Raw genomic sequence first — 25330 nt, 5'->3', positions numbered from 1 at the left:
TCCCCTGACCTTCTCCCGACCTCCCCACTCCCCACCCCGGGCAACCCTCACCTTCAAACCCCAGGTAACCACCGTTCTGATTTTTGCGGAGTAGTGAGGATTCCCTTACCTTCATCTTTCCCTGTTTCCGGGACGAGCGACGTTTGGGATTGATCTCCCGCCTCCCACGAGAGGGCGCCAGAGAAAAAAAAACGCAGCCTCCTTTCTCTCCGCGCGTTCGGTATCGCTCTGGAGGAGGCTTGGCCCTTGCGGCACCCCGTCGTCCGTCCGTTGCCACGGGCAACGAGCGGAGAAACGGCGGGCGTTGGTGCAGCGCGGCTGGGCGGGACTTGCTGGCCTTGGTTGGGGCATGCAGGAGCTTAGCGGGGGCACTTTTCGGAAGTTCCGGGGCGCGGAGGAACGTGAGTCGGAGGATGGGCTCGGCCGGAGCCGGCGTGGGGGTCGGGACTCGGGGAGCCCCGCCGCAGTGGCCACGCGCTGGCGGGAACCGCGGCTGGCGTCCGGGGACCCGCAGTCCCTGCGCGCTCTGGGTCCGACGCCTTGCTCTGCAACCCCGTTTGTCGTCTGTGGACGTTGGGGCTGTGTGAAGTATGGGACCTATCTGGGACCGGAGTCTCGCTTCTTGATTTTTGGTGCAAAACTTTTCCGCGGGCGGCTTACAGGGCAAGGAAAAATTTAGGTGCACCTTGCCACAGTTCCAAGACAGGTTGTGAACTGGCAACCGCAGGCTAAACTTGGCCCATAGATGTGGATTATTTTTCCCCAGCTCTGAGCACCGCGTCTGAGGCTTGGCCTGCACCCAGACCTATCCGCCTATTCAACAGACGTTCCGTAAGCACCGTCGTAGCCAAGCACTGTGTAGACCCTGTCCATCTTGGCAGCTCTGGGCTTAGGGAAGGAGGTGCCTGGAGTGAGACTGCTCTCAGCTTTCAAGCCTCCGTTGTGTTCCCATTTTCCTCGGTTCGATTCTTCTCTGGGTCTCAGTTTCTCCATCTGTAAGTTGAGGGATGTGGCCTCCATGCCAATCCAGAACACTTCCAGCTGTGACCGCTGGGCTGGGACGCTCCCTGGGGGTTGCCAGAGCCAGGGCACATTGGTCCCCACAGGCAGCCTCTTGCTGTCTACAGAGCCCAGGCCTTGGTTTGACACTGTCATGAAATAGGATCCCGGTCCTTTCATTTCCTCTGCTTCCTAGCTCTGTGATCCTGGGCAAGCCACTTCACCATTTTGTTTTGTTTTAAAATTTTATTTATTTATTTATTTAAAGATCTAATTTATTTATTTGACACACAGGGAAAGATCACAAGTAGGCAAAGAGACAGGCAGAGAGAGAGAGGGAAGCAGGCTCCCCGCCGAGCAGAGAGCCCAACGCAGGACTCAATCCCAGGACCCTGAGATCACCACCCGAGCCGAAGGCAGAGACTTAACCCACTGAGCCACCCAGTCACCATTTTGAGTTTGAGTTTGCTCACCTGCCAAATAATGGAGTGATTTTAACAATAAAAAAAATATCATATATGTCAAGAGTTTGGCACATATATGTGTTCCTGAAATCATTATCCCTGTTATTTTGTGAGGAGCGTTGAAGTCCCCAAGTGTTTGGACCAGCATTGCTAGGACCAGTTTCTTGCCTTCATCTGCAGCATCCTCGATGGTGTCTGGCTCACAGCTGGGTGCAGTCCAGGCTTATTTGAAGTGATGATTCGCAAAGCATTTGATAAATGCTGCTACCTGGGGGGCTGCACTAAGACTTTTTTTGATGTCATTGGTCTGGAGTAGGGTGATTCCGGGGGCAGCCAAGAGGTGAAGACCACTCATTAGGGGGCTGCAGCAGGCTCATTTTCCTATCATTGCCGTTCTCCTCAGATGGCACTCCCCACTCTGCCCTCTTACTGGTGCAGCCGGAGGCTTCTGGACCAGCAGATGGCCCGACAGCGACACCGAGAGCAGGAGGCCCGGCTTCGGCAACAGTGGGACCAGAACAGCCGCTACTTCAGGATGTCTGATATCTGTAGCTTCAAACAGGCTGAATGGAGCTCCAAGACCTCCTACCAGCGGAGGTAACTACAGTGACTTTAGGGGGACAGAGGCAGGAAGCCACTTGTTGGTCAGGATATGTGGCTTTAAGAACCCAGGGGGTGGGCGCCTGGGTGGCTCAGTGGGTTAAGCCACTGCCTTCGGCTCAGGTCATGATCTCAGGGTCCTGGGATCGAGTCCCGCATCGGGCTCTCTGCTCAGCAGGGAGCCTGCTTCCCTCTCTCTCTCTGCCTGCCTCTCTGTCTATTTGTGATCTCTCTCTGTCAAATAAATAAATAAAATATTAAAAAAAAAAGAACAGGGTGTGGGGGTGAGGGAGTGGCTTAACAGCACGTTTTCTGGAGGAGTTTGCCGGATGGCATAGGTTCCCTGCATAGTCATGTGTTTCCAGTTGAAAACTGAAAAGAAAGATCATCAGTGAAATAATATATTTGCATTGAAAAAGAGAAAACAATAAGAAATATATGTAGAATCTGGGAGTCTCCGGGTGACCCTTTATCCCCAGAAAGAACCACAGTTAACAGTCTGATGCAAATCCTCCCGTACTTTTCCCCAGCTGTGTGTGTATAAATTACACACACACACACCCATTGTTACAGAAATAAATGTAAAAAACATGGAAGGTAAAAGCATAGGCTTTGGAGTTAGACAAACCTAGATGGAAATCCTGACTGTGTCACTTGCTGTGTCAATGAGCCTTGTTTCCTCCTCTGTGATGTGGGGCTACAACAGAATCCACTTTTTAGGATTTATGGTGAATAGGAAGCCATCCATGTATCTAGTACCTGGTACATGGTAATTGCTCAAGCGTTAGCTACTGCTGTGACTGTGTGCATATGGGAGACCACTGTACACTTCCTTATTGTGAAACCAAGCTGCTGTTATGCATAGCGTTCTGTGACCTGCTGACACTTTCCTGGGTCACCATGTCACGTCCATCTTAGCCTCTTTGGCCACACAGCAGAGCAGAGCAGAGTGTGCGGCGGGTGGCTGTCACATGACTGATGTAGGGAGGGCTCCTTCTACCCCCAGCATGTATGCCTATCAGAGAGAGAAGTTGAAGGAGGAGAAGAGGAAGCAGCTGGAAGGCAGGCGGGACAGACTCAGGCAGCTGCTGCTGGAGGAGCAGGACCTGCTCGCCAGAGAGCTGGAGGCACTGCGGCTAAGCATGGACTTGCGGGAGGGAAGGATCCGGGAGCGGCATGGCAATCTGAAGTCGGCCCGAGAAGAGCAGAGGAAACTGGTAATGTCTTCTAGTCCCTTAGGAGCCTAGGAGAGTGGGAGTGTCCCTAGCTGGTCAGTGCGGCTTATATGGGGGCTGCCCCTGGGCACTCTGGTCTGATGAGCCCGCCGTTAATAGCAGAGCCTGCGGGGCAAGGGGCTTGTGCTATGTTGTTCTAAACGTGTGTTTCGCATGAATCACTTCTATTCTCTTTGGCCCCTTAAATCATGACCTCCGAGTCCTTTGCCTTTATTCCAGTCCCGTGGTCCTGCAGAGGCTTGGCAGTACTTGTGGGGAATGGTGAGCCCCAGTCTGTGTATTGAAGCCTGGTCTATCTTTTGCAATGGATCTGTCACATCTGGGACCCATCTGTAGCATCCGATCTTGGCACCTTTCCATCACCATGTGGCAGTCATTTGTCAGGCTTGTCTGGTTCTGTTCCGGTGTCTCCCAGAGCCAGGGGTGCACGGCGGGCAGGCGGTCTGAAGGGCAGGTGCGGTGACAGCGAGCCAGTGGAGGGGCACTCAGCCCGAGCTGACTTCTGCTGGGGTTTATCCAAAATGCGAATGGATTTGAGAAGTGACATGAGGCTTTGTGTTTTCTTGACAGATTGCTGAACAACTTTTATACGAACACTGGAAAAAGAACCACCCCAGACTTCGAGAGGTGAAAACCTTTGATTTGCCTCAGTAGATGAAATCATGTTTCCCTTCTTGTTTTTCAACTTGCATCTCTTTCTGGGGGTGAAACAGGAGAGAACAGCCATCTGAAAAATGCACCAGGCAGATCTGGTTCGTTTGGTCTTGAGCCAGCACTTACTGAACATTCGCTGCCTGGTTTAGCCCCTGGGCATGTGGAGATTAGGTGGGGTCCCCACTCTTCAAGAGCTCGCTGCCCAGTGCAGGAGACAGTGGGCAGCTTGTTACAGTGCAGATTGCAGTGGGCTGGGCAGGCCCAGAAAGATGGGGGTCAGAGACACATCTCAGAGGAGTTGCTGGGGTGAAGTTTGGAAGGACACGGGCTTTTACCTGATGGTATGGAGGTGAGGAAAAGACATTGCAGATTGAGGCAGCTGAGCGAGGATCAGGCCTGAGCGAGTCCACAGAGCAACAGTGGCTGAGAGGTTGCACCGTCAGAGAGGGAAGGGGAACTGCAGGAAATGAGGCTGGTGAGCCAGGTGGGCCCAGACCCCAGCCAGTCTTGTGTGGCCTTCTCCTGGAAGCATGGAGAGCACCTGGATGATCTTAAGCAGGGGTACAGCGGGACCCAGCTGCATTTTAGGGAACAGTAGCTTTGGTAGCACCGTGGAAGTCAGCAGGAAGGGGTGAAGCTAGGGAAGTGGTGGTGGAAGCCAGACTGGGGTGGCAGGAGAAAGGAGGACAATGGATGAGATCTGGGAGCAAGGGAGGGCTGGTCTGGCTTGAGCGGCACTCTTCCACAGAGACTGGGCTAGAGGAAGATGACCCGTGATGTTGTCAGTAATTTATTTCAACTTAAACTTTGTGTCTTTCTTTGGTGGGATGAGTTTATTTATTCCTAATTATATTTGGAAATTGCTAGTTACTAAGTAATGGAGTAATTTGGTGGTTTAGAGTTTTATACAGTTAGCACTAAGACTTTCCTTGGCCATTTGAGGGTGTAGGTTGGTGCTCCAAAATCTTTAACTCAGAAATGTTTATTTAGGGGCTCCTGGGTGGTTCAGTGAATTAAAGCCTCTGCCTTCAGCTTGGGTCATAATCCCAGGGTTCTGGGATTGAGCCCCGCGTTGGGCTCTCTGCTCAATAGGGAGCCTGTTTCCCCCTCTCTCTCTGCCTGCCTCTCTGCCTACTTGTGATCTCTGTCTGTCAAATAAATAAATAAAAATCTTAAAAAAAAAAAATGGGGCACTTGGGTGGCTCAGTGGGTTAAACCTCTTCCTTTGAGCCAGCACTTACTGAACATTCAGGTCTTTGGCTCAGGTCATGGTCTTAGGGTCCTGGGATTGAGCCCCATGTCGGGCTCTCTGCTTGGTGGGGAGCCTGCTTCCCCCACCACCCCGCCTGCTGCTCTACTTATGATCTCTCTCTCCCTGTCAAACAAATAAATAAAATCTTTATTTAAAAAACATTTATTTAGAACACTCAAATTAGGGAACCCTGGGTGGCTTAATCAGTTAAACATCTGCCTTCAGCTCAGGTCATGATCCCAGGGTCCTGGGATCAAGTCCCACATCAGGCTCCTTGCTCTGTAAGAGGCCTGCTTCTGCCTCTGCCTGCTTCTCCCTTTGCTTGCGCTCTGGTTCTTTCTCTCTGATGGTTTCCCCAATAAAAGCTTTTAGGTAGTGCTGTAATTCATTTTCTGAGCCAAAAGATTCTTTAAACTCAAATCTCTTCTCTCTCTTCATCTTTTTGAAGTAGGCTTCACGCCCAGTGTAGAGCTCAACATGGGGCTTGAACTCAGGACCCTGAGATCAGGGCCTGAGCTGAGATGGAGAGTCGGACACTTAACCGACTGAGCCACCCAGGCGCTACCCCCTCATCCCGAAATCTCTTCTTGACTACCCCCAGATATGTCGCATCTGTTGCTACGGGAGTACGTGTTTATCCAGCTCTGCAGAGGGAGTTCTGAGGAGCCAGGCAGAAGGCTGAGTCTGTCCTTCAGCCAGCTCCTGCTGCCCTGAGGCCTTCCATACTTTGGAGCAGCCAGAGGTGGTCTTTCAGATCCTGTTTCCATTTCAGTGTCCACTGCCTGGCTCCTGCTCAACCCCCAGGGTGCTGGGAGAAAAGTTTGTGCTCCTTTGTTACAACTCTTATGGTTTGCTTAGAACTGCCTAGTCCTTTAAGTCAGTAAACACCAACTGGCTGGCATTCGGACTGTCCATGTTGGGGTTCCCTTATGCTCCCCTGTAAGGTACCTGGGCCTCCCTGCATCCTCGAGTGGGGAACTTAGGGCCACTGCCTGTGCACCCTGCAGCATACGTCTCTCACGTGAGCAAGTGAGGAAGTTCATCTTCTCTGCCTTCTCACCCTCAGATTGAATCAGCCCTGCACAAGGAGCATGTGATAAACTCTTGGAAAATGCAGGAAGAAGAAAAAAAACAGGTGTGGTAAATGGCTTGGGAAATAGTCCTCCGTGCTGTGGTGGGCATGCTGTCTCCAGGGCCTTGAAGTTTTCTTGTGTTCGATGTTAATGACTCTGATCCAGGAATAGACTTGATCAAAGTTGATGTAAAATGCTAACACTGAACAGCGGTTGCTCTGACACATACGACAATCCGTTGTGCTCATTCTCAGGGGCAGAGTCACACAGAGGACCAGGATGGGCCACTGGCAGGTGGAATGCACATCTTAAAGGTCACTGTTGTTGCTGGCTGTCTCTTTTGATGTAATTTGCATCGTAAACTCTCAACCTTGGCTTACGGCAGCCCCTCTGGGAACTAAAGTCCACACCTCTGTGAACCTGCAGCTGTGTCTCTGGGTTAATTTTGGAGAGTATTTTGCTGGCTTTTGGAAGGGGAAGGAACCCCAACATTCTTGAGCCCCTCCTCTGTGCCAGGCTCTGTGCTGAGTCTTTCCTCAGTGTCGTCTCTGAGGGAAGCATCCCACCCATGCTTCTCACCATGAGAACAGCCCAGGAAGGTGCTTCCTCACCCAGGGTCACGCAGCTGATAAGTGGCATGATGACCTACTCTGGCGCAGACACATCCAAATGAGGAACAGCTGTGGGGACCTGGGTCTTTGCTGGCCGCGTTACAGATACTGACCTGGGTTCCTTTGGGTCCACGTAGCAAGAAGCCACCAAAGAGGAAGAGAACAAACGGTATGAAAATGAGTATGAACGGGCCCGAAGGGAAGCGCTGGAGCGGATGAAAGCAGAAGAGGAAAGGAGGCAGTTGGAGGGCAAACTCCAGGCGGAGGCGCTGCTCGAGCAGATGGAGGAGCTGAAGCTGAAGGAGAAGGAGGTGAGGGCATGGTCCTGGCTCCTCTCTAGCAGCTGCCTGTCGTTAGAAAATGGCGTTTTAGAAAGCTGTGCTGAGAAGGTCCTATGCGGGAGGGCGGGGGGGAAGGGATGAATCTTAGAAATATAACAATGCTGGGTTCTCCCTTTTCACATGTATTCCCAGCTGTGGTTTTTCCATCCTCCTAGGTTGTATGCCTAGATTCTAGAATGTTCATGATATGGAGAGAGTACTTCTCTTAGGTGTGTTTCCAGAGTGGCTGTGTGAGGACCTTCTTAGAACTTGGATTTTCCAGGGCACTAAGTAGACTTGAATTAGTCTGATGTTCTAGCACACAGCTACACCTCTCCTCAGCTAGCAGGTTGGGGATCTCAAGGCATAAACTGTGAGGGTCTTTGGTTCAGGAGTTCAGGAGGCTCTTTGAGGATGCAGTTGCCCTGAGCTAGATTCCTGGGCTGCGTCTTCCCTTTCAGACGAGGGGAAGCCTGTCCTTCCTCAGGCCCAAGTGATTCAGGAAACAGGTCCTTAATGCCCATGATCTGCTTGATGCCAAGCACTGCACTGGGCTCCAGAAACAGCTGTGAGCAGGGCCCACAGCCCTGGCCTGCAAAGCTTCTGGCCCTCACGGCAGGAGCTGTGTTGGGTGGGGGAGACAGGTTAAGTTACAGTAAGGCATGGACGAGTGCAGGGTCCTGTGGCAGCATGGAGCATGGATCTCATCCTTGTCCACAGGCCCGGGAAAGGCTCTTGCAGGAAATGAGTGAGCTGGGCCCAGGGCTCAGAGCCCAGAGGTGGGAGGGGTTTCTGATTGCCCCCCGCCAGGCCAGCCCTGTTGCCTTGCATTTGGTGAAAATACAGATGAAGAATGAAGGGAGCTCTGATTCTGATGACCTTAACTGGACTTAACTGTCATTGTCACCACAGGCCACCAAACTGAAGAAGGAGCAAGAGAATCTGCTAAAGCAGCGGTGGGAGCTGGAGAGGCTGGAGGAAGAGAGGAAGCAGATGGCAGCCTTCCGGCAGAAGGCAGAGCTGGGGTGTGTGTGAGCAGGGCCCCCAGTGGCTGCCCTGGCCAGAGGGGCGAGCCTCTCACTCTCCCAGACGTGCATGGGTATCCCAAACCAGAGAGGACACAGTCTGTAGTAAGCAGCTGTCTGATCTCCAGTAATTGTTTATGAGACACTGAAGGCAGCCCCTGTTTTGTTCATTTCTAGACGCTTTCTGAGACATCAGTATAATGTGCAGCTCAATCGGCGTACGCAGCAGATCCAAGAGGAACTGGTGAGTCTGGGTTAGCCTGGCATTTCTTCACCCTCTTTGGAAGAAGATGCTTTCTGTTGCTCAGTAGCTGGGTGTGCTCTCATAATAAGACCCCGGGGGAGATTCCGCCTTGCTCAGCCCTACAGTCCCCGCCCCTCCCCAGAGGGGTCTGCTGTGGTCTCCTCCCAGATACATTGACAGGATGCCCAGAGAGATGACCAGTGGGGTTCTTTAAAAATTGAAGTGGCATTCCTCAGCGTATTTACCTAATGGAAGACCTCATACTGGGAGTGAGCTTGTTCTTTTGTACTAGCTGTCCGTGGGCTCCCTAGTGATGCAGAGACAGGGAAAGTGAATGAGCAAGCCTGCTTGCCTCCAACCTGGTCTGCAGCAGTCAGGTGGGCCAGGGGTGGCAGCAGTGCTGTGCTGGGGCCGGCACGCCGCTTTTCTCCAGCGCGTGTTTCCCGTAGCAGGACCTCCAGAGCCCCCTCGCTCTGCACAGCACTCCGCTGTAGCAGTGTGCATCACAGCCCGTTCCGTCGCAGTCGCCTGTGGTTTTCTTCTTACAGCATGGCTGCAGTGAGCATTTTGTGCACATGGTCTCTGTGCCTTTGGGTCTCCAGTCTGTTCTCAGAAGTGAGACTATTGCCCAACAGTGTTCTGGAAAGCTGTGCTGCCAGGCCTGTCCAAGGGCAGGGACATGCGTGTGGTGGCAGAGGGGTCTCCCTTGGAAAGGGAAAGCTCCTGGGTCTCTCCTGTGTTGTTTAAAACCATCCCTAAGTGATTTTACTGACTCTTCCCATCTCTCTCTCCGGAACCCTTGGAAGCCTCAGGAATGTCTGCTCTCTGTGCTGAGTGCAGGAGGGAGGGGCTGTGGGAGTGGGAGGCTGGGGCCACAAAAGAGCTCCCATTGCCCCCGCTGTGCTTCCTCGTCCACCCTCCAGGAGGCGGACAAGCACATCCTGCAGGCGCTCCTCGAGAAGGAGGATGAGAACCAGCGCATGCACTTGGCCAAGAAGGAGCAGGCCCTGGCTGACGCAGCGTGGATGAAACAGGTCATCGAGGAGCAGCTGCAGCTGGAGAGGGAGCGGGAGGCAGAGCTGCAGCTGCTGTTGAGGTGAGAGGTGGCACTGACACTCCTGGCCTCTACTCTGGTCCTCACAGGCGCACAGGGACCACGGGGGTCTCCCTTGTGACTGAAACCTCTGCCCTTGCTCAGCTGTCCATAGTGAGGAGCACATGTTTGCTAACAGACCTGGCTTCTGGGGGTGTTTCCCTGAAGAAATCATTAGGGTTTAGAGTAAGGGACTGTTCATTTAAAATTTTAGAAATTTGATGGGAAATTATTATAAACTGTGGAGATGCTAATACTACAGATGGTTCTGGACCCTAAAAATTCATCTAGGAGATTGAAATAATCAACTGAAAAGTCACGTTTACTAAGCACAGATTGTGGGTCAGACACTGCAGAGCGCTTTCCAGTCCTCATCTTACTGAATCCTGACATCCCTGGGACTCGAGGAGGGGGACTCGCATCTCCCACTGCTTATCTCTCATGTGAGCCAGCAGTGACCTCAGGAGCAAGGTGACAGAGCTCAGGCACAGCAGGACTCCTCTCTCTCTCCAGGGTCCTGACTTCTGCAGTCACCTGGGTGCTGGTCATCACAGTTGTGTTTTTTAAGGAGGCAGGAGCGTGACAGGCAGCCCAGAGCACTTACTGAAGGGACAGTATCCGGGAGCTTGTTCGTAATTGTCACCTGTGGAGAGTTGGGTGCAGAAGTTGGTGTGAAGGTTGGCCCCACAGGAGATGTGTGTGCGGAGCCCTGTGGGTTCTTTTGTGGTCTTCTGCCATCAATGGTGGCAAGGAGCCTGCTATCATCTGCTCTGTGTTTCCAGGGAGGAAGCCAAGGAGATGTGGGAGAAGAGAGAGGCGGAGTGGGCCCGGGAGAGGAGCGCCCGAGACAGACTGATGAGCGAGGTAATCGTGGCTGCGAGCACATACCCTGCCAAATGTTCTGGAACGCAGGTTTCTCTGGTTATCTTAAAGAGACTTGTATTGTCGTTATGAGAGTAGTATCAACTTAGTAGAAAACAGTTCGTGAGTACAGGAAGTAAATACCAAGTCACTCAGACCCCTGGCACCTACAGTCACCATTACTTGGTTTCCTTCGACCACTTGGGTTTCTGTGCATGATCTGTGTCTCTGTGTGTTCCCTCATACCACGCTGTTTGATTTCAAGCATTCTAACATACTGTCACGTCTTGGAGCTGTTTTGACAACTGCATATTATATCACATAGTCTGTGTTCTATTCCTTTCTTGGGGGTACTCTTTTTTTTTTTCCCTTCCCCTAATTTTGAGGCATTACAAGAATCATTGCAGTGAACATCTTGGTGCATCAGGCTTTCCGTTTTCCATATTTAGGGTATTTTTTTCTTGGCGAGTGTAACGAGAGGTGGATTCTTGGAGGAACATAGCTGTTTTCTTTGTCGGCGTTAAGGAATGCACATGAGCAATACCCCCATTAGAAGGAAATCTTTTAGGGGCTCCTGGCTGGCTCAGTTGGTGGACCATGCACCTCTTAATCCTGGGCTCATGAGTTCAAGCCCCACATTGCGGGTAGAGATTCCATAATAAAAAAAAAAAAAATTAAAAAAGGAAATCTTTTAGAGAAAAGCCTTCATTATCCATGTATTGAAAGGTAAAGTGGGGATGCCTGGGTGGCTCAGTTGGTTGAGTGGCTGCCTTTGGCTCAGGTTACGATCCCAGCATCCTGGGATCGAGTCCCACATCAGGCTCCTTGCTCGTCAGGGAGCCTGCTTCTCCCTCTGCCTCTGCCTGCCATTCTGTCTGCCTGTGCTCTCACTTTCTCTCTCTGACAAATAAATAAATAATCTTTAAAAAAAAAAAAAAAGGATGTTAAAGTGGTTTAAAATGGAAATTAATTTTCTGCTTGTCATCTTGGAATCCATGAGGAGTCAGGTTCCCAGTGGTGCTCTCTCACTTTGGGACTACCCATACTCTGCAGTACCTTTTGTTTTCTTATTAAAAATGTTCCTCCTCGTTGTGGCCACTTACGTGTCTCTGCCAGGGAGCAAAATTGTTGGGTGTGGGAGGTGGCTTCCCACTGTTCCTGGTTCTCCAGGCCTGACTGTGCTCTGGATGTTATCCTGTGGTGAGGCCAGGTCTCAAACCCAGAAGGTTTCTGGCACTCTGAGCAGTACATTTAAATCCAAAAGGTTGAGGGGGCGACCCAGACTCTGTCTCTGGTCATCTGCGTGGTTTATTGTTTCTTTTTCTAGAACTGATGGATAGTGAGACTCACAACCTTGTTGCTATGTTTTTCCGTCCTGGGTAGGGATCTCCATCCCCTCTAACCTTGTTGGTGCCCAGCTGTCTCTCCCTGCCACAGAGTCTGTGTGCATTTTGTGTGTGGTGGGGACAGGTGGGAGGCAGGGCTGACACTGTGTGGGCCACTCCTATGATCTGGACTTGGCTTCACTTGGCATATTCAGCCCTGAGACTGAGGACAAGGCTGGGGCTAGCAGAACAGGTACCTGTTAGCATCACGCTAAAATCTGCTCTTTGCCTTCCTGCTGCGGGTAGGTTTTGACAGGAAGACAACAACAAATACAAGAAAAGCTTGAACAAAACCGACGAGCACAGGAGGAGTCCCTGAGACACAGGGAGCAACTTATTAAAAATCTTGAAGAAGCAAGAGAGTCAGCTCGCCGTGAGAAAGAGGAGAGTGAAGAACTGAAATCGGCCAGGAAACAGGAGCTGGAGGCCCAGGTGGGCTCAGCTGGGGGTGCGGGGGGTGATGGAGGGAGGCAGCCTCAGCCAGGAGGATGTGAGCTACAGGCAGCAGGCCTCGCTGTGGCCCCTCCCCGGTCTGGCACGGGATGCCGAGACCCTTGACTTTCTTCCGTGGCCTGGCAGTAGGACCTTTTCCGAGAAGCCCACACTAATGGGCTCAGTGCGTCTCTTTTCCTTTCTAGCTGAAACCCCAATCCTCCTGATTAGTTCCAGCTTTACTCTAGGTCCTCTGTCAGTGTGGGAGCGAGACTGTCATGCCTGGCCAGCCTCTCTCTTTCCTGTCTGCATCTGCCAGGCTTCGGCTCACTGGGGCACAGTTTATTCAGTTTTGGACCTGATAGGAGCACAGAATGATCTAAGTACATGGGCACACCCAGAGCTTTTGTCTTTCCAGTCTCGTAATTGCCCTTCCTTCTTGCGGCATTCGCCAGCACTGTTCCTTAGCTGGGATTGTCCAGCCGGCACAGATCCACGGGCTTCCCCTCGTGATCCAAGGCAGGGCTCCACCCTGGGAACTTGTCCTGGGTGACTGTGCTCTCGGTGGCCAGGTTGCACAGCGGCAGCTGCAGGCATGGGAAGAGGACCAGCAGCAGGAGGAGGAAGAAGAAGAGGCGAGGCGGGCAGAGCAGCTCAGCGACACCCTGCTACAGCAGGAAGCGAAGATGATGGCCGAGCGGGGCTACCGGCCCAAGGTAGGAGTCTGCAGGGGATGGGCCACGCTGCTGAGCCATCACTCGGCCTGGCCTCTGCCATTCCAGGCCTGTTTGTAGCCCTGTGTTCGGCTCCATTTCCCAACCAGCGCCGGTTCTTCCTCGTTCCTCCTCTGTTTCTCCCTTTCTTGGCCAGTAGGGGACCTTAACATGTGGTTCTTCCAGTTCTTATTTGGGCTTGAGATGGTCTTGCTCGGGTCCTGAGTGCTGAGCTGCTGGCCATGTGGCCCCCTCTGGGGCTGGGAGCCATCTGAGAGCCCCGGCGTAGTGGTGCCAGGTCCTGGCTGTGCACATGGCGGAGCCCAGGTTTCCCTTCCTCTCAGCACCTCTACCTGCCCCCTCCCCACTCTGTGATCCTCTCCTCTCCTTCCTTCTTTCCCTGTCTCTCAAAGTACTTGAGTCACCCCTGGGCAGGACACCACAGGGCGCACAGAGAAGCAGAGGCTGGCATGCTTTTCCCAGGGAGCTGACAGCTAGAGCACCGGGAACCAAGGGACAGCCCAGCAAGCGTGTCACCCCACTGCTGCTGTAGCACGGCTGTTCTGGTCCCCCTGGCACTCTGAAGTGCTGTGGGACCGAGACTGGCTCCTTCATGGTCAGATAACTCTCGGAAGCCATCGAGGCAGGTAGAGCAGGTGCTACACTGGCAGCAGTTTTGTCCTACACCTACACTGTTTTGTCCTGACTGGCTGGGGCTCTCGAGGTGCAGGGAACAACATGTTCTCAACTCACTTGACTATGGATCGGTGAGTGCCCCGGGACTAGGCTTCACAGAGTGCCTGTGGACGTGTTATTAAAAAAGGGATAGTGGCGCCTGGGTGGCTCTGTCAGCTAAGCTGCTGCCTTCGGCTCAGGTCATGATCCTGGGGTCCTGGGATCGAGTCCCATATTGGGCTTCCTGCTCAGTGGGGAGTCTGCTTCTCCCTCTCCCTCTGCGCCCCTGCTCCTGTTCTCTTTCTCTATCTCAAATAAATGAAAAATTTCTTTTTAAAAAAATAAAATGCCTTAGTTATGGCTTAGGGCCAAAGTTTTGTCACTTGTAAATGAAAAAGCCATTTATTTATACTGCGCTTTTAGTTCTTATTTAAATTGGGCTTCATTCCCAGTGTTCCTGAGATTGCCGATCTTCTCAGACTTGTGTTTTCTTTGTTTCCTCAGCCCTATGGACATCCCAGAATTGCTTGGAACTGACTCCATTGGTACCATAAGCCCAGAGAGAGGGATGCTGAGGCCTTCAATAGCAGGCACCAGACAGTTGTACCGCGTTCCGGTCGAATATTCGGGTCACTGCGAAATGGTTCAGTGAGCCTCTTCAGGTCCACAGTTAAACAGAGCAAGGGCCTCACCAGATGAAGGTGTTGTGAGTAGGCAGCACCCAGCAGGAAGCCCCTTCCTGCCTTTCATATCCAAGGATGGGGCTCCTGTAGTCACACGCTGACAGTGCTGTCACACAGTCCCCTCCTAGACTGCACCTGCGCTAGGAGCTGTGGGGTATGTCCTATTGCAGGATATATGGTTTCCTGTTGCCTCACGCTAATTGTCAACCTCCAGTGAAGAGTCCCTCTGGGAGAAGTTTCTCAGTTTTTAAACTTGCTATTTTAATTTCATTATTCTGTTGAGAACAGACTCGTAAGTCTTGATGCAGTTTATTTCAGGGTTTATTAATTTAGTGGTCCCCCAAGGATCATGTCTTGTTTTCTGGAAGAAAAAAGCTATGAAACTCTGAGACAGTCTGATGTGCTCCACAGATGCTTTCTGGAAAGGTGGCAAGAAGTGGGCCTTTCCTCCTTCAGGAAATGTTTGGTAGAATTCCCAAAGAGAGCCCTGTGTGGGTGATCCCAACGTGGATGTTACTTAGCCCCAGAAGGGAGCCTCAAAAGGCCACCTGGGTGGCTAACCTTTTGGCTGACACTTTGGACCTCTCGTGTTTTGGGAAGGTCTTGGCAGCATGCAGCCTCTGTGCCCAGAGGAAGGAGCCCTTAGCGTGAAAGAAGTAGATCACACTCAACCAGATAGGCCAGAACTTCCTCTTCCCACTGTTCTATTAAAGTGACAGAGTTCTAGATTCATCTCTGCAAGGAGTACAAGATCCCTGCAGCAATAATCATATTTTTATGACTTGTATTTTTTTTTTCAGATTCTTCCTCTGAGGTTTCAGTTTTATTATATTGTATTTAAGATTGCACGTCTCAGTAAATTACAGCTAATTATAGGGCTACATGCCAGGTTATTAAAAACCAGAGTTTATTAGAAAAACTCCTGTGTGTAAGGGCTACATTGCCTTCTACATCCATTGTGCTATAAAACAAAATGATATATTTTTCATTTTCTTGTCTTGAATTTCTTTGGCTATGATCTCCTGAGCACCACTTTCATTATGCTTGCTCGTATTTGCTTCCCCTGTTCAGATGTTCATTTATTGTGAAATAAAGTTCTGGTGTGACAGCAAGTCTTCCTGGCTTTGTTACTGTCGCTTTTAGTAATTGTTGCCATGTGGGCCCTGTAGAGTGAAAGGTTTGTACTGACTTAATCCACATGTCCTATAGCTTTGCATATTTCCTACGACTGCTCACATTTTCTAGGCTATATCAGTTTTTTCTTATGGAAATGGTCGTATCTCCCCCTCTTATTTTTACTAGATCCTCTTTTAAGTAAACCACAGGAAATTACTAGCCCCACTATAGATTTGATGTGGCCAGAATGCCTGGTAAGTAGGCACGTAAATATCTTACTATTTCTTATTTTCAAATTTCTTGTTTTTGAAGCCTTTTTTGTGATGCCAATCTTCTAATTCATGTAAATGCTTCCTCTCCAAACTCGGCCAAAATAATAGTCTCTAAGTTTCGAGCTTCCCTTGCCTTACTGCTTCCAGCATAGCCCAGAGTCCTCCTCTCTCATGTGTAGTTTGTTCTCCGATCATGTATGTATATTGGCCATGTTGTTTCTAAGCACCTTTTTCTTTTTCCTGTTTTTTTCTAGCACCTTTTTCTGTGCCCTGTAAAATTAGTGTTTTTTAGATTATTCTTCACAGGTTCTTCTATGAAGTTCAGTTCCTTTGGAACAGATGGTGCTGAAGTCACTACTAATATTAAAGTAATTCTTATTTTCTGTGTTTTCACTCTTCGTGCTCATTCAGCACATACTTCGAGTTGATTTTTGTGAAGGGTGTCAGGTCTGTGTCTTTATTCATTTTTTGGTCACGTAGATGTCCAGTTGTTCCAGAACCATTTGTTTGAAAGAATACTTGTGTCATCATAGTACCTTGGCTCCTTTGTCAGAGATCAGTTGACTGTATTTATTGTCAGTGTATTTCTGGCCTCCTTAATCTGATCCATTGATCTGTTTATTCTTTCGCTGGTACATAAGCTTCTATAGTCAATACCACTGTCTTGATTCCTGTTGCTTTAAGTCTTTTTTTTTTTTTTTTAAGATTTTATTTATTTATTTGACAGAGAGAGATTACAAGTAGGCAGAGAGGCAGGTAGAGAGAGAAGGAGGAGGAAGCAGGCTCCCTGCCAAGCAGAGAGCCCGATGCGGGACTCGATCCCAGGACCCCGAGATCATGACCTGAGCCGAAGGCAGCGGCTTAACCCACTGAGCCACCCAGGCGCCCTGTTGCTTTAAGTCTTAAAGTTGGGTAGTACCATTTGTTCTTTTCCTGCAATATTGTATTGGCTCTTCTGGGTCTTTTGCCTCTCCATATAAACGTTAGAATCAGTTTGTTGATATCCACAAAATAACTTGCTGGATTTTTTTTTTTTTTTTAAGTAATTTCTGTACCTAATGGGGGACTCGAACTTGCAACCCCAAGATCAAAAGTTGCATTCTCCACTGACTGAGCCAGCCAGGCTCCCTGCCAGTTGCTAGGGATTGCATTGAATCTGTAGATCAAGTTTGGGAAGAACTGACATTTTAACAATCTTCCTGTCTATGAACATGAATGAAATATATCTTTGTAAAAGTTCATTCATCAGAATTTTGTTTTCTTTCATATAGCTCTGATACATTTTTTAAAAAATTTATACCTATAGTATTTCATTGTTTTTGGGTGCTAATGTAATTGGTACTGTGTTTTTAATTTCAAATTCAACCTCTTCGTTGCTAGTGTGTAGGAAAATAATTAATGTTTGTACATTAACTTTCTATCCTATAACCTTGCTATAATTGCTTATTGGTTCCAGGAAGTTTTTTTGGTTAATTCTTTCAGATTTTGTACATAAAGATGATCATGTCATCTGTGAACAAAGTCAGTTTTATTCCTTCCTTCCTGATCTGTATCTTTTACTTCCTTTTCTTCTCTTACTGCATTAGCTACAACTTCTGTGTTGAAAAGGAGTGGTGAAAGGGGACATCTTTGCCTTGTACCTGACCTTAGTGGGAAAGCTTTGAGTTTCTCACCATTAGGTATGATACTAGCTATAGGTTTTTGTAGATTTTTTTTTTTTTATCAAGTTGAAGAATTTCCCCTCTCTTCCTAGTTTGCCAAGAGTTTTTATTACGAATGGGTATTGGATTTTTCCACAGATCTTGTCTTTTCTTTTCTTTTTGAAAGATTTTATTTACTTATTTGACAGAGATCACAAGTAGGCAGAGAGAGAAAGGAAGAGAGACCAATGTGGGGCTTGATCCTGATACCCTGGGATCATGACCTGAGCCGAAGGCAGAGGCTTTAACCCACTGAGCCACCCGGCGTCCCTCACAGGTCTTTTCTGCATCTATTCATATGATGTCATTTTTCCCTTTTAGATTGTAGATGTGATGGATTACATTAATTGAGTTTTGAATGTTGAACAGTCTTGCATACCTGGGATAAATCTAACTTGGTTGTGGTATATAATTCTTTTTATACACTACTGGATTCAATTTGCTAATATTTTGTTGAAGATTTTTGCATTTATGTTTATGAGAGAGATTGATCTGTAGTTTTCTTCTCTGGTAATGTCTTTGCCTAGGTTTGGCTTTAGGGTAATGCTGGCCTCACAGAATGGATTTTGCATTTATCTTCTGAAAAAACCTATGGGGAATTGGTATACGTTCTTCCCTAAATGTTTGGTAGAATTCTTCAGTGAATCCATCTAGGCCAGCCTGGTACTTTATTTTTGGAAGGTTATTAATTATTGATTGAACTTCGTAAGTAGGTGTAGGCCTGTGCAGATTGTTTCTTCTTATTTGAATTTTGACATGTTAAGTATTTCAGGGAATCAGTTCATTTCTTCTAGGTTATCAATTTGTGAGCATGGAGTTGGTCATAGTATTCCTTTATTGTCATTTTGATTTTGATGTTCATGAGATCTGTAGTGATGTCCCCTTTTCATTTCTGATATTAGTGATTTGTATCCTCTCTTTTTGTCTTAGCCTGGCTGGAGCTTATTGATTTTATTGATCTTTCTAAAGAACCATCTTTTGGTTTTGTTGATTTTTCTCTGTTGAATTCCTTTTTTCTAATTCTACTCTAGTTAACATATACATTATGTAACAGGCTTACAGTTAACATACTTTTTTGCTCCATCCAGGTTGACAATATAAATGAGGTTCTTTGGGCACTTTTTTTTTTTCATTTTTTCAAACTGTCCATTTAGCCTAATGATATCTATTTCTTTCTTTTTTTTTTTTAATTTTTTTAATTAACATATAATGTAGTATTAGCCCCAGGGGTACAGATCCGTGAATTGCCAGGTTTACATACTTCATAGCACTCACCATAGCACATACCTTCCCCAATGTTCATAACCCAACCACCCTCTCCCTACCCCCTCCCCCTGGCAACCCTTGGTTTGTTTTGTGAGATTGAGTCTCTTATGGTTTGTCTCCCTCCCAATCCCATCTTGTTTCATTTATTCTTTTCCTACCCCCCAAGCCCTCCATGTTGCCTCTCAACTTCCTCATATCAGGGAGATCATATAATTGTCTTTCTCTGATTGACTTATGTTGCTAAGCATGATACCCTCTAGTTCCATGTTGTTGCAAATGGCAAGATTTCATTTCTTTTGATGGCTACATAGTATTCCATTATATATATATACCACATCTTCTTAATCCATTCATCTGTTGATGGACATCTAGGTTCTTTCCATAGTTTGGCTATTGTGGACATCACTGCTATAAATATTTGGGTGCACGTGCCCCTTTGGATCACTACATTTGTATCTTTAGGGTAAATACCCAGTAATGCGATGGCTGGGTCATATACCCAGCTCTGTTTTCAACTTTTTGAGGAACCTCCATGCTGTTTTCCAGAGTGGTTGCACCAACTTTCATTCCCACCAACAATGTAAGAGGGTTCTCTTTGGGCACTTTTGCTGTCACTCTGGCCTTTGTCAGTTGTGACCCAAGGAGTGACAGCCTTTAGGCCCAGGCTTCTCTTCACCACACAGGCCCTTCCTACATGATGTGAGCCAGGCGTATGGCTTCCAGCACTGTCTACCCATTAGAACATCCTAGATCTGTATCTCTAGTCTAGACTCCTATATCTACCACCCCTTTTGTATCCCTACTTCGATATGCATCTCAAAGGCACCTCCAACTCAGCACAAGACTAGCAAATGATCTCTCCTACTAAACGCCTATCATTAAACAAAACAACAGTAAAAACACTGGCTCTTCTCCAGTGTTCTCAGATAAGTGAGTGGCACCCCTATCCATCCTGCCAGCTGCAGAAGCCATAAGCCTAGGGGCACTGAGTCCTGCTACTTTGAGCTCCAGCAACCTCCAAGTCCATTTGCTTTGCTCCCTCTGCCCCTAACTTTCATGGCTACCACTGAGTTCTGTCTGAAGTCACCCATCCACCTCACTTCCTTCTCCATCCTGCAGTCAGAGATCTTCTACAAACACACACCTAAAATGAAAATCTCCCACCTTCTTCAACAGCGTCCCTCTGCATCTTTAGACCAAGAGTCAGTTTTCATGGCCTCCCAGAGAAGGCCTTCCAGGGGCCCTCCCTGAATGTGCCATGCTGCCTCCTGGCCCAGAAAAGAACAATAGAATTAGGATAAAGATGTTTCTTACAGCATTATTTATAATAGCAGAAACTGATAACCTGGATGTCCAACACTAGGAGACTGTTTGAATTTGGGATGTTATGAAGTGCATTAAAAGGAAATAAGGGGGGCCTGGGTGGCTCAGTGGGTTAAGCCACTGCCTTCGGCTCAGGTCATGATCTCAGGGTCCTGGGATCGAGTCCCACATCGGGCTCTCTGCTCAGCAGGGAGCCTGCTTCCCTCTCTCTCTCTCTGCCTGCCTCTCCCTCTGCTTGTGATTTCTCTCTGTCAAGTAAATAAATAAAATCTTTAAAAAAAAAAAAAAGGAAATGAAATGTTGGGGCACCTGGCTGGCTCAGCGGGTTAAAACCTTTGCCTTCAGCTCAGGTCATGATCCCAGGGTCCTGGGATCGAGCCCCACATCTGACTCTAACCCTTCTCTCTGCCTGCCTCTCTGCCTATTTATGATCTCTGTCAAATGAATCTTAAAAAAAAAAAAAAAGAAAAGAAAAAAAATGGAATGCCTTTTTTTTTTTTTAAATGTTCATGCTGTGTTAAACTGAAAAGTTGTCCCAAAGAGGGGCGTCTGGCTGGCTCAGTTGGTAGAGCTGATCTTGGGGTCATCAGTTTGAACTCCATGTTGGGCTAGAAATTACTTAAAATTTTTTTAAATTAAAAAAACGTTATTCAAAAGCAGCATTTATATAATTCCCCCTTTAAGGAAGCAAAACACTCTCTTGGTATTTCTAAAAGTTGGGATGATGACTATTTTTCATTTTGGGTGCTTTTCTGTATTTTACACAGAGAATATAACCTTTGAGGGAGGAAATGTTTTTTAAAAAACCGAAAAAGGCAAATTCTAGAGATAATTAACAAAACTAACTGACAAAACTAAACAACTGTGCCTCTTTTCCTTAAAGAGATACTTCCTACCGACTGGCAGGGAAAATTAAGGACTCTTTTCCAAATATGGATGTGGGAGGTTTCTGGTGAAGGCACAGTCCTACGATGGCCTCTGGGGCTTCTATTGAGGCCCCTGGTCCCTGAACAACTTGGAGGGGTATTACCGAAAAAGGCAGTGTTGAAAGGTCATGTCCTGTGATTGCATTTGTATAACATTCTTGAAAGGACGGAGTTGCAGAGCTGAACAGATTCACAGTTGCCAGGGCACAGGGTGTGACTCTCAAGGAGCAGCGTGAAGGAGATGCCTGTGGTGATACAGAAGGTCTGTCTTCACTGTGGTGTGAAGGCAACAGGAACTGACATGTGGATATGACGGCATAGAACCACACACACACACACACACGCACACTAGCCTAGGGGCACACGCATATAAAGTCAGGACATCTGAACAAGGTCTGTGTGCCGATATCCACATCCTGATCTTGATACTGTACTACAGTTTGTTAGAAGTTATCATTGGGGGAAACTGAGCAAAGGGCACAGGGGACCACTACAATTTTTGCAACTGTTCTGTGAATCTATGATTATTTCAAAATAAGACATAATGGTCTAGTGGAGGGGAGGTTTCTTAAGACACAAGGAACACAAACCATAAGGAAAAGATTGATAAATTTGGCTACATTTATTTATTTATTTATTTATTAAAAAGATTTTATTTATTTATTTGACAGAGAAAGATCACAAGTAGGCAGAGAGGCAGGCAGAGAGAGGAGGAAGCAGGCTCCCTGCTGAGCAGAGAGCCCGATGCGGGACTCGATCCCAGGACCCTGAGATCACGACCCAAGCCGAAGGCAGTGGCTCAACCCACTGAGCCACCCAGGCGCCCGATAAATTTGACTACATTTAATAAAATGCTTATTTTAGGGGTGCCTAGGTGGTTCAGTCAGTTGAGCATCCAACTCTTAGTTCTGGCTCAGGTTGTGATCTCCTAGATCGTGAGATTGAACCCCAGGTCAGGCTCTACTCAGTGCAGACTCTGCTTGGGATTTTTTTCCCCTCTTCCTCTCTCTCCCCTTTAGCCCCTCCTCCTTCACTCACAGGCTCTCTCTAAAAATAAATAAATCTTAAAAAAAAAAAAATTCCAAACACCTTATTTCAAAAGACACCTAAGAAGGAAAAGATGTGCCACAGAAATGTTAAAGGATGTTTGTAATGCTAATGTTCAAAACATTTTTAAAACTCCTATGAAGAATAATGAAAAATAGAACCTAACTGAAAAATGGGTAAACACTCAAACAGGCATTTCACGAAAGAGGAAATCTAAATGGCGAATAAACCCGGAAAAACACACAGCAATATTGTCCAAGAATGCTTATTGAAACTGAGATGCTACCATAAACCCTGTGGATTGACAAAAATTTTTTTAAAGATTTATTTTAAAGTCATCTCTACGCTCAATGTGGGGCTTGAACTCACAACCCTGAGATCAAGAGTTGCATGCTCTACCGACTGAGCCAGGCAGGTGCCTCTGGATTGACAAAATGGACACAGCTTTTATATCAGTGTTCATGAAGATGCAGAACAATGGGAAGTCTCACATTCTGCTGGTACAACACTTTGGAAAAAGGGATAAAAACAGCATTACACATTTGGAGATGTACGTTCTCTACAATCCAGGTCCATATATATCTCCCACAGAAGTATAGTCCTACATGTACCAAAAGACATACCTTTCAGAGTTTTTTAAGAGCCAAGAACTAGAGGGGCGCCTGGTTGGCTCAGTGGGTTAAGCCGCTGCCTTCGGCTCAGGTCATGATCTCAGGGTCCTGGGATCGAGTCCCGCATCGGGCTCTCTGCTCAGCAGGGAGCCTGCTTCCCTCTCTCTCTCTCTGCCTGCCTCTCCATCTACTTGTGATTTCTCTCTGTCAAATAAATAAATAAAATCTTTAAAAAAAAAAAAAAAAGCCAAGAACTAGAAATAACTGAAACTTCCATCACTAAAATACTAGATAAATAAATCATGTGTATACAATGCATGAATGCTACACAACATGGAAAATCTTAGCAGAGGCATGCACGTTGACCTAGCTGACTCACAAGATTGAGGGAAAGAAGAGAATACACAGTTAGGGTTCATTTACATGTTCAAAACCAGACAAAACACAGCTCTTACTTAGGTCCGGGAACACACACAGGGCATGGAACCAAAAGCTAGGAGCAGTGAGCACTGAAGTCCAGGGGAAGGAGGGGCCCATGGGGGCTCCTGGGGGGAAAGGCAGTGTTCTCTTTCTTACCTGGGTTGCAGCTACCCAGGTGGTCACTTTAGAATTCTACGTGGATGCGGAAGACGTATTTCTGAATTTAGAGCTCCCGTGGGAGGTGGTGGCAAACAGAAGTGCTGAAGTGAAGGACGAAGGGTGTGGCCCAAGTGCTTGGGTTCTCTGATGCTCCACCTCCACTATGTCGAGGCCAGGGGACCCCTCTCTGGGCCCTGTTCATCTGTGAAATGTGGAGAAGGGTGACATGTGGATGTGCTAAAGGTAAATAACAAAAAGCGCAGAGCCCAAATGGACCTGTTTTCCTGCCAAGAGGAGGCCTCCCTGCCCCTAGGAAACAACCTGCCTGCACACCCTGGTCCCTGTGTCTGGACTTGGGTAGGATTTCATCTTGATTTAATTGGCAGAAGCAGGTCAGATTCCAGCTTCTAGCCTCCGTGGGGAGCTCTCTCTCCCTACTCTGGGAACGGGTGAACTCCCTGTCCATGCTGTGCTGGGCCCTGGAGCCCTCCTGCTTCTAGCGGCAGGTCCAGGGCTGCTCCTCCCAGAAGGGCTGACGGGGTGTGTCACCACGGAATCTGTGAGGTCCCTGAGTCACGGAAACTGGTGAAATGGGCAACATCCTCCACTCACAGATCAGTCTTATTATTTGGGCAGCAGTTACCGAGAGTTTCAATTTCAAACAGACTGAAAAGACTGGAAATATTTGTGGCAAAAGTAAGGAGGGGAAAGACGAAACACACATGTGGTCACGCGGATCCTGTTCCTCTAAGCCTGCCTGGGGAGGGCAGGGGACCACACAGACATGGGCATGGGCCTTCCTGCTCCGCCACTCCCAGGCAGGAGGAATGGTAGGACTGCAGGGCCACCAAGCCTGCTGCATGTCTCCCTCCCACCTTAACCTCTGCCAAAGTCACAGCTGGCCTTCATCCTCCTCTGCTTCCAGAAGCTCTGTCACCTGCCCATCCCTCCAGCCACCTTCCTTGATGGTCCACTGTGCCAGCAGAGCCCCGTGATGAAGAACACAGGCCCTGTCCTCTAACTTCCCGCCCTACCACCAACTGTACTTTGAGGTCTGAGCCTCAGTGTCCTCATCTGCAAAACAGGGGTAGTTTCAGTCCCTACTTTATGAAATGGTATAGAGCACGGTGGCTGCGCACAGTATGTGCTGGCATTCACTCAGCCGTCATTCAGAAAGGAATAGCTAGGGTGCAGTGGGGAAGTGTGGAAAGGGCCAGGGCCTGGGAAGAGGAGGGCTGGAAGAGGGAAGCCCATAGTTAAGTGTGGAGCAAGGGGAGACTCAGGCCAACCTTAGATCCAGGATCAGAGTGGGGGTTCAAGTTAGACTTCAAATCTTCCTTGTTTGTAAATTGTTCCAGGCCCATGAGCCATATGGGGCTTGCAGGACTCAGCCCCAGCGAAAGGCCATGGCTAGGGGTGGAGTTCCGAGGGGGATGGGTGCAGAGCTGGTTGTGGGGAGGGCAGGACACAGGGGTCCCTGTTACAAGAGTGGGGAATGGGGTGCTTGAGAAGGAAGAGAAGGGAAAGAGGAGTCCCAAAAGAGGGGAGGTGCTGGAAGGGGTAAGAAGAGGGATTTTGGAGGAGAGGCGGGTCCTTGGAGATAAGCTGCATTTGGGGGAAATGGGGCAGAGGTGTTCCCATCTCTTGGGTCTGGGAAGGTGTGTAGTCAGGAAGCTGTGTGGCAAGAACCTAGGCAGGAGGGAAGATGGAGGTGAGGTGGGAAGGAGGGAGGTTTGCACACGCCTCCTCTCCCTGTCCCTCCTCCCAGCAGCAGCCCCCACCCCACCCCGGGGGAACCTGCTCTGTGTTTGAGCTGACCATGCCCTGGTAAAGCTGTGGGGGAGTCTGTCCCACCTCCCATGGCCCTGGTTTTTGGTGGGGTGGCTGGCTGGCCGAGGCACAGACCACAGTGTCCTCTGCCTGGCGTCTGTGGGCCACAGGGCCCGGTTCCTCGACATTCCTGCACGCCACCCTGCTGGGCAGCAGGTCAGCCTCAGGTGTTGCTGAGCTGTCCCTGTGTTGAAGCTGCCCCAGGGGTGAGAAAGCACTGCTCGTGGTCCTTGAGAGCCAGCGGACTGTCCTTCTAGGGGTCATTTGGCGAACGCTGGTGGGGTCCCAGCCCCCAAGGGCTCAAGGGTGAGACAGCCCTGCTTGGGGGGCCCCATCTTAAG

At 48.7% G+C, this 25330-nt stretch overlaps 1 protein-coding gene across 4 annotated transcripts in view; it reads left to right on the top strand.

Annotated features, from left to right (window-relative positions):
• Positions 1-298: 298 nt before the first annotated feature.
• LOC122903316 (trichoplein keratin filament binding) overlaps positions 299-25330 on the top strand; it is a 29175-nt gene continuing 4143 nt past the window's right edge. The window contains exons 1-13 of one of the 4 annotated variants that reach the window (XM_044244074.1): positions 299-401; positions 1867-2060; positions 3070-3280; positions 3869-3925; positions 6271-6339; positions 7026-7199; positions 8121-8233; positions 8411-8477; positions 9401-9573; positions 10353-10434; positions 12063-12248; positions 12821-12964; positions 14141-15427. In XM_044244074.1, the coding sequence (XP_044100009.1) occupies positions 1867-2060; positions 3070-3280; positions 3869-3925; positions 6271-6339; positions 7026-7199; positions 8121-8233; positions 8411-8477; positions 9401-9573; positions 10353-10434; positions 12063-12248; positions 12821-12964; positions 14141-14173 (1503 nt within the window). In that variant the 5' untranslated portion in view covers positions 299-401 and the 3' untranslated portion in view covers positions 14174-15427. Of the gene's footprint in view, positions 402-736; positions 996-1866; positions 2061-3069; positions 3281-3868; positions 3926-6270; positions 6340-7025; positions 7200-8120; positions 8234-8410; positions 8478-9400; positions 9574-10352; positions 10435-12062; positions 12249-12820; positions 12965-14140; positions 15428-25330 lie in introns of those variants that run through there. The other 3 variants (XM_044244075.1, XM_044244076.1, XM_044244078.1) reach the window with 3 other exon arrangements.

Source organism: Neovison vison, chromosome 3, assembly GCF_020171115.1.
Source record: "Neovison vison isolate M4711 chromosome 3, ASM_NN_V1, whole genome shotgun sequence".
Classification (NCBI taxonomy): Eukaryota; Metazoa; Chordata; class Mammalia; order Carnivora; family Mustelidae; genus Neogale; species Neogale vison.
Note: the sequence above shows the minus strand (reverse complement) of the source record. Positions and strands in the feature narration are given on the sequence as shown.